General features: G+C 38.9%; 1 protein-coding gene across 1 annotated transcript; it reads left to right on the top strand.

The window, feature by feature from the left end:
• The first annotated feature begins 2,415 nt into the window (after positions 1-2,415).
• On the top strand, positions 2,416-7,409 carry LOC309440042 (beta-microseminoprotein-like). Its single transcript, XM_082053342.1, has 4 exons — positions 2,416-2,525; positions 5,499-5,598; positions 6,098-6,200; positions 7,029-7,409. The coding sequence occupies exons 1-4, from the start codon at positions 2,523-2,525 to the stop codon at positions 7,156-7,158; spliced, it is 336 nt and encodes a 111-aa protein (XP_081909468.1). The 5' UTR covers positions 2,416-2,522; the 3' UTR covers positions 7,159-7,409.
• The last annotated feature ends 1,146 nt before the right edge of the window (positions 7,410-8,555 follow it).

Below are 8,555 nucleotides of genomic sequence, written 5' to 3'. Positions count from 1 at the left end.
AGGAAAATTAAAATAAATATTTTAAAGCAAGATCTGCATATCCTGAGGCAGGAGGTTCAAAGGCATCCAGAGGAGTGTCAGCCCACCAGCCGACAACCAGCAGCACAGCTGGCAGGGCTCTGGCATCTTTATCAAGAACTCACTGGCAGAAGAATAAGGTGTTCTGCCTAACAAGTGCTTTGGAAGAAAAAAATAAACAAAAAAAATAGTCTTGCTTTGAGCTCTCTAACAAAAACCATGAAAGGACTGGCATAAATTTCACGTCAAGCCCAGGATGACCTGCGGGCAGCAAAGCCTGGTCATGGTAGGTGAAGGGAAGGGAATGCTGTAAAACTGGTGCAAGCCACAGGTTGGTTCACATTGTCTAGAATTTCTTCATGCTTTGTTTGAAACCCTTATATCAAGTGAACTGGGATAAAACATAAAATCATTGCTGACAGAGTTTGTGAACACTGTGTAATTTGATAAATAATGATTAAGTCAGATTGTCTTGATAGTGAAATGAACTGTGCTTACTTAATCCATGCCTTAGAGATTTTTTAAATGTTGTAGGAACAGGAATTTTAAAGTCTGTAAAACATAAAATCTGTATTAACAACAGCAGCCCTGGGAAGAATTTAGGGATGGAAAACAAATACTTTATCTAGAACAATGTGGTACTTAAGACAGCAGATATGATCCTTGGGTATCTATACAGGACAAGCAATATGTCCTTTGTAGTATCTAGGGTCATTACCACAGCACTTACAAAATTTTAAGTATCTTGTTCTATAGTCAGATTTGAAATAAGATAGTGTCAGATTGGAGACTATTCAGCGATGAGTTATAAGAATGGCAAGAAATCTGTGCTGCTCAACTGAAGATCAAAACAACTGTACTTGTCTGAGAGAAGTTACAATCTGACTTGGCACTCTATAAGCATAGACGAGGAAGATTTTGAGACAAAATACTGTTATCTAGTACACAGGAAACAAAAGATGAAAAATGAAATGTATTTAATTTTCTCTATGACATAAGCATGATTTTCATGAAATGGAAGATTTAAGACATAATGATTATTTCAGAACAAAACCAACAAAATAATCAGATGTATAGTCTAAAACTGAATACTAAGGAACTTTTCATGTATTATGTATTTCTTACTAAGTGATTATCAAACCTGCACAGATTCAACTTCAACATTTCCTCCAAGGTGGTCATGGAATTATGTCATGCTGTGTACTTAATTATTTTTTTTGCTCCTGCTGAATTCTTTGGATTGAATACATCCAAAACTGGAATTATTATTAGTACTCAGAAATACATAACACATAGAAGGAAATGAATGACAACTTTTCTTGCCACCATTCCGCCTTTCCGAAGTGTTTACAACTCTGGATTTAATTTACTCAAAAAAAAAAAAAAACAAACTACCCCAAACCCACAAACAGACACAAACAAAACATAAACAGCCCAAAATTATTTATTATGGCCAAATTTAATCGAATTTATTTGTCCAAAGTTTCTAAATGTAATCTTAAAATGATATGCCAAATTTCCTGTACCTGGTGATAAATTTCCCACAGGAATGAGTTTCAAATTGCTTTCCAGCATCTGTAACAAAGTATTTCCTTTCAAAACATAGGTAGAGCCACAGTCTGTTATTTCATTCTAAAAGGAAAAAAAAAAAAAAAAGAAAAAAAAAGATGTTACAGGAGCAAGAGAAAACTGGTTATTTAATGAGCAGTCCAAAATGTATCACTGCTTGTGAAAGTATTTTGCACATGTAAAAGTAATCACATAGTCTACCAGTTATCCAAGTTAAAGCCTGAACTGCCCCACAGGAGCAACAGCAGCTTTTGATTTGAGAGGAAATCCTTATTTTAGTTGAGGACAAAGATAAATGTTGTAATGTGATCCAGCTTTAATTAAGATATGAATGTTTAGGGGTTTTAATACTGGCGATGGGCAAGTACATTCAGTTCTCTTACAGTGTACACCACAACGTTAAATATGAGTATGCAAAGATCTGACAAAAGATCCTTGGAGCTGTGAATTCCAACCCCAACCATACTGTGATTTTGTAATACTTAGTTCCCTATGCTAAGTGTATTCCAGCCTAGTGACAGAAGAAATGGTCAGAGGGCATTCCTGCTAAAAATCGCCTAATTGTACAACACTCAGCACTGCCTGCAGCTTACCCACCATTACTTGTATTTCATCAGAAAGGCATTTCTTCTAATATTAATCTTTCCAAAGAACACAAAGTTCCAGGTTCAACCTTTTACCCAGGCCTACATAACCAAATATTTTCTCATTTCCAGCTGGCAAAATTCCTGTGATTTCTTCAGAAATTTCAACATAACTGCATTTGAGTTGAGTAAGACTTTTGTTTTTCTTTCTTTTTTTTTTTTTTTTTTTTAACCTGGAATTGAATTGATCAACGTAAAGGCACCGAAAACTACTTGCTGTCAGATTCCACATAGAGCACTTGCAGAGTTCTTCTGGAGACTTGGAGCTTTTTGGAAGTCAATCATTCCACAATGGTAAGTCAAAGTTTTAGATTTTTTTTAAAAAAGAAGGATACAGATAGCTATTTGCTTTTAAACTTCAAAAGGAGGATTTCTAAGGGAATCACCTAGTTACACATTTTTAAATGTGGATTATTCTATTAAAAACTGCAAAGAGATAAGACGACACATTCATGAAGATTAGTATGCATTTTATTCTTTGTTTTGTAATTATTTGCAAGAAACTGTACACATGCATCTCTTGGTCTTTCACCTTCTGTAGTCCTTTTCTCAGAACTGTTTGTGAAACAAAATACCAGGATTTTGTAAACAAAATCTATAGATGTGACATACAGTTTAAAATATAGTCACTTTACAATGAAAAGTGTAATACACAGTATATTTTGCCTGCATTTCTCTATTGGTATATCAATATTTGCCCTGTTTCAGATCTTTGAGCCTCAAAATGTGTTTGCAGAATCTGAATGAACAGTTCAGTACTCTAAACAGATAGCCAAAGCCCTGTGGCCCAGTTTTCCTTTAATTTTTTGCTCACGTAATTCCCAAAAGTACGGAGATCAATTACTACCTTTATGAGAATCTCAGGAATGGCATAAGTTTTACAGAAGAGGCAGTAGTTCCTGTAATAAGATATGTAGATTCATAAATAACGGGAGAAATTACAATCCACTTATTTCTCTGCCTAAGCCTTCCTGAGGACTTGTCTGTACTCAGACAAGACTCAGTCAAACAAAGTGATCTGGTATCTCACTCCACATTAACTCATCCACTTTCAAAGACTATTAAACCCAGTTTGGAAGATTATGTTCTGCAAGGTGGGTGGTGGCACCCCATTTTTAAGGGAGAAAACAAGTAAAAATAAAAGAGATTCCTTGAAGTGCCTTGCTCACAGACTGTGCAGAACAACACAACCCTGATGTTTAACTAAGAGCCCTTGACATCAGTGTAACAATAACAATCTCTGCCATTTCTAATAAAGAATAGCGCTTCAGCCAGTGCTTGCTTTCCTGTTTGATACCCTCAGTGCTCAGCCTACTTACGTGTGGGCCCCTTACTGCCAATTATCTGTTGCTTAGCTGACAAGGCATAAGGCCAGTTCAGACAGCGATTAGACACCACAGACTTCCCCCTCTATTTCTGTTTGGTTCAGTGGAAGGTAAAGGACTTCAGTCTTTAGAGAGAGGAGCATGCCCAAGTTCAGCTGACTGGCATTTCTAGGAATAGCAAGATAAGGACACATATTGGAGCAAACAAAGGATAAAACATTAACAGAAAACAGCCCAGCATAGCAAAAGATGGATTTTAGTATTTTCTGTAAAGACATGACTGATAGCAGTAAGACCTCTCTTAGAACTGGCCTGTGCTGTTACAAATATGTGAACCAGCTTGGAGGAAAGCCACCACCAAACTCGAGATGGATGACTAGTATACAGCAAGCAGTATCCCAAGCAAGTTGAGATCCTCTGTGGAAAGCCACAGTTCCCTGAGTTCACAAAACCTAGAATAGCTGCACAGCACAGATAGCCCCACAGATCCATGCCAAGTGCACATGGAGCCTCAGCAGAGACCAGCTGCAATGTTATAGCCTACAGCTTCATGGAACAGGAGTTGCTTAGACAATTTTCCTTTGGCCAGGCACCATAGAATAGCACAATTTAAAAGTTTTAGTCTTCTTAACTCCTCTCATTCTGGCTATGGTGCTCAGCATGGCAACTGGTTCTATTCTACCCCAAGGCCTCAGGAACTCCAGATCACAGAACCACTATGGAAATTAAGCATTACACCTTTCCTAGACCCTCTGTAGACTCTCTCCATACCCTTCAGTACACTACAAATGTCTCTCAGCCCTGCAATAAAGCAGCAGATCAAGGATTAAAATAGCAAGTGTTTTCCACAGCAGACAGAGGATATTCCCCTTGGCTCACCATGTGCCTAAGGTTGGGACCTTTCACTGTCTTTTGACATTCATGATTCAAGTAATGGAAGGTAGAAAGCAGAGGTGCCCCAGAACAGAGCCTTTCACTCCTATTTTAAACCAATTCAGCTTGCAACAGCCTCTGGTGTTCAGAACAGTAACTTGGAAAGATCTACTGATTTTACAGTCCTTTCACATTAATCTTCAAGTGCTATCAACAAAATGTAAATAACTCTCCACTGCTTCTCAGTCTCTGGTAATTCCTAAACTTTTGTCTTTAGTTATCCAGCTTGAGCAACACATCAAAATAACCCTGTGCTCACTCATGCTTCTCCAATCCCCCTACCCCAGTGTAACCAACCTTACAAAGTTCTGCAGGCCCTTTCACAAAAATCCTGGTTGTTCAGCAGGTCCCAGCAAACATCTCTGAAGAGCTCTTGCAGATGTTTGGCTGTTGCCACCACTAGACAAAAGGAAGAATGTACTGTGACATGTCCAGACCTGTGTGTGCATGGTTTGACAAGATGGCTCACATGCTGCTACACAGAATATGCAGAACTGGAATTTTACCCCAAGATACTAATATGTGTCTTTTTTCCTCTATCCAGCCACTTATTTAAAAAAAACTTACTAGAATATAATTAGGTCTGAGATCTTGCTGTCAAATTTGGGAAAATTGCTGTACCCAAAAGTAAAGCAATGGGATGCTATACAGACAGAGATTTGCTAGACAAATAGCTAAATCTGACTCCAAGGCTATAAATAAAGCACTAATAAGAGTCTGACAGGGCTTTCAAGTGTGTAATACTACTAAAGCTTTTTGTGATTTCTAGAGATTAGACTTCAGAAGGGAGTGATGCAATTGACACATTTGTCACTTTGTCCATTCCCACCTAAAAAAAAAAAAAGGACATGAGTGCAGTAAAATATTTGAAATGCCCTTTTCCAACATTTTCTTGTACACATAAGGTTATTTCTAATTTTTACTTCAAGTTCAGTGACTTAGCTTTTGAAAACAAAGATAACCAAGGTGGAATTACATTCATGCTGTGGGCTCTGTGTCTCTTCTACAGAAGAACTTTCTGGCTTTCCTCGTTGCAATGGGCATCATTGTGACACTGGGTGATGCACACTGCTTCACTAAATTGCACAAACCTGGGGAGGCTACCAAAGGTAAGAACAAGGAAGGTTCTCTCACTTGATAGATTTGTCACAGCTCAGCTCTATGTGGAGCTGTTGGGAAGAGCTCAAGACACAAGGGAGGGGGGAGATGTCAGAAAGACAGGGATAGGAGGTTCCAGCACAAAGTTTCCAAAAGCAGAGAAAAATAAAGCCTTCCCCTCATCTGGGTATGGTTGCTATTGCTATGCACATGAAGCTGATGCTGGAATTGAGTAGTTCAGTATAAAGTGTGGTGCCAGGTGGCAGACCTGGCTGTCTGCTTGTTCACTTTCACCCCAGATCTGTCACACTGAAACTGTCTCTAACAAGTGAAGAAGCAACAAGTTCAGGCTCTCAAACCAATTTGGGTAACAACCCAGAGAACAAAGTGACTTTTACTTTACTATTACCAAGAAAAAGATTTTCAGAAAACTTGCAATCATTTTTAAACTTCTCAGCATTCATGTGGAGGCATAAAGAGTACGTTTTGTTTTGCTGCTGTGTTATGCAGGCTGTACCCTGGATGGAAAACTATACCCCTTTGGAGAGATTGCAAGGACAGAAAACTGCTTCAGATGCAGCTGCAGCAAAGATGGAATGCGTTGCTGCTCCCTGTAAGTTTGAACTTCTTGGTAGTACCATTGCCCATAGGAAGACCACAGCTTTTTCCTGGGAATAAATTAGTTTCTAAGGGCACAAGAGAGCCTTTCCTCACCCATGTCACAGAGCTAGGGGAAGCCACATATAGCTCTTGATAATTTGGATCCTTGGCTGTGTTTATCTTAGCTCATTTTCTGCTGAGTGTGGCCATAGGCCCTTCCAGACACATCCAGCTGGTGCTTGCCTTTAATTTTGAGCAACTCGTGAACCCTTCTTACACTGCAGTGAGTCTTTCCTCATCAGGAAAAGTGAGTGTAGGAAGAAATTCATTCCACAAAGGACTTAAGTGAAGCTCCTCTTAAGGGCTTAAGATCATCTGGCTCTGCTCTGAAGTATCTATCTCCAACATCTTCCTTTCCTCTTATCCTACCTTCTCAAAAGGCCAAAGGGTCTTGATTATGATCATCACCTTTGCTCGGGCAACACTTTAGTATGTTAGGAAACAGCTATCACATTCTAGGCAAACTGGCAATGATGAAAAATAAATGGAAAAGAGATAAAACTTACCAAAACCATGCTTATGGCACACTGTAAATTGCTGTGCTAGAAATCCCTATGCTAGTGCTGAGCATACTGGTACATCTACACATGCAGTGCAGCAAGGCATCATGTGAGGCCCTGGAAGCTGTAGCTGTGTGACACTCAAGTTAGCTAGACTGGTCTTAGCCATAGTTTCAGAGATAGCTCATTCAGCAATAGTTCAAGCTATAATCACAGAATCACCGAAGTATTCAAACTTTTATAGAGAAATCTAACATTTACTTTCTCTTTGCCAATTACAGCTTTCATACTCCTGTGGATTATGACAAAGAGAACTGTAAAATTGTTTTCAACAAGAATAGCTGCGACTACGACGTGGTGCAGATAAGTGACCCCTCCAAGTTGTGTCATGTCTATTCTCGTGTGGGCTAACAAACCACCTGATCCAAACCTCTCTGCACTGTGGATTTCCCCACCTTCCAACAGCAGCTTTGCCTTCACAGAAAAGCTCAAAGACACGGGAGATCTTTGGAAAGAGAGTACTTTAGCAGCTCACTTAAAATCTTCTAATTGTTCTAATTCAGTATACAAGATGCGTAATCTGATTCAATGTCTTATTTCTGTCATTACTTTTATTGCTATCACTGATCTTTTTTGAACACAATAAATCTAGATGAAACATCCAGAAATGCTTCGTAATGATGATTCTTTTTATGTAGTAACACTGAGCAATGTCACATTCTTTGAGAGAAGACTGAATTCAAGTCACTACTCTAACACCTCATGCACCAGTGCTCTGGCACAAGCTTTGCAGCCAATGGTCTGAGTAGACATTTTAGCTCACCACGTGTTAAAATCCATTACCATTCGGAGGGGGTGCACAGTTTTGGACATGCTGTACAATGGGTCCTACTCAGAGCACACAGGGAACACTTGAACTGCTGCAGGAGTTTTGGCAAGACTTGTGCTATCACCTGGGACCTCCGAAGAAAACAGTGAGGATGGAAAAGAGTAATTTTTTTTTTTTTTTTTTAGATTTTGTATTGTTTCTTGTATGGTTTGAAAAGAAACATACCTTCAAGGACAAGTGGATTGTTTGATTATGCTTCATAATCGCAACAAATCTGTGGTCTTGTAAAAGTATGAGTTTACACAGAGTGAAGCATTCTGAGGGCAGGGATCACCACTTGGCCCCAGAATCAACTCTCAGTCTATATTTATTCATTGGGGTACTTGCTTCTCAAGACAACCTGTCTCAAGCTCTGCAAGCCATCAGTAAAATCAGAAGGACTTGAAGTGGTAAGTTTTCTCTGCCTTAGTTTTTTTTTTTTTTTTGTAATTTACATATGAACATTGTTTTAAACTTTCTTATGGCTTCACTTAAGATACCAGTGGTTGCATGCGAGGGCAAAAACTCATGGACTCCACCCAATCCAATATGAATTCAAGCGAAGCCATTTATTACAGAAACAAGCCTCCTTATACATGCAGTTATTTCTTGATCACATGTCCACGCTCCAAGCACGCATTGGCTGATTGGATATTGTCCATGTTCACGAGCTGTCCTTGAGATTCCTTTGGCTAGTTCAGAAATAAATCTTCATCTAATAGAAACCCATCCACACAACAACCTCAAGAAAATCCCTCAAATCTCCCACAATTCACCCTTTTTGTTTTTGAACCAGCCAGGCCTTATTAACAATGTGCGGAATCTTCTTTGAAATACACTGCGGCATACAATATATGATTAACAACGATTACAGTTACATATAATGTAGCTAAGCCTTACATAAAAAGATCAAACAACTACCCACCATTTGTCAAACCCT

The sequence above is a fragment of the Streptopelia decaocto genome, assembly GCF_964273445.1.
Source record: "Streptopelia decaocto genome assembly, chromosome: 5".
Lineage (NCBI taxonomy): Eukaryota > Metazoa > Chordata > Aves > Columbiformes > Columbidae > Streptopelia > Streptopelia decaocto.
Note: the sequence above shows the minus strand (reverse complement) of the source record. Positions and strands in the feature narration are given on the sequence as shown.

Bases quoted from the DNA above. Each gene is read 5' to 3' on its own strand.
- LOC309440042 (XM_082053342.1), top strand. The intron at 5,599-6,097 runs GTAAGAACAAGG...TGTGTTATGCAG, and splicing joins ACCTGGGGAGGCTACCAAAG to GCTGTACCCTGGATGGAAAA. The intron at 6,201-7,028 runs GTAAGTTTGAAC...TGCCAATTACAG, and splicing joins GGAATGCGTTGCTGCTCCCT to CTTTCATACTCCTGTGGATT.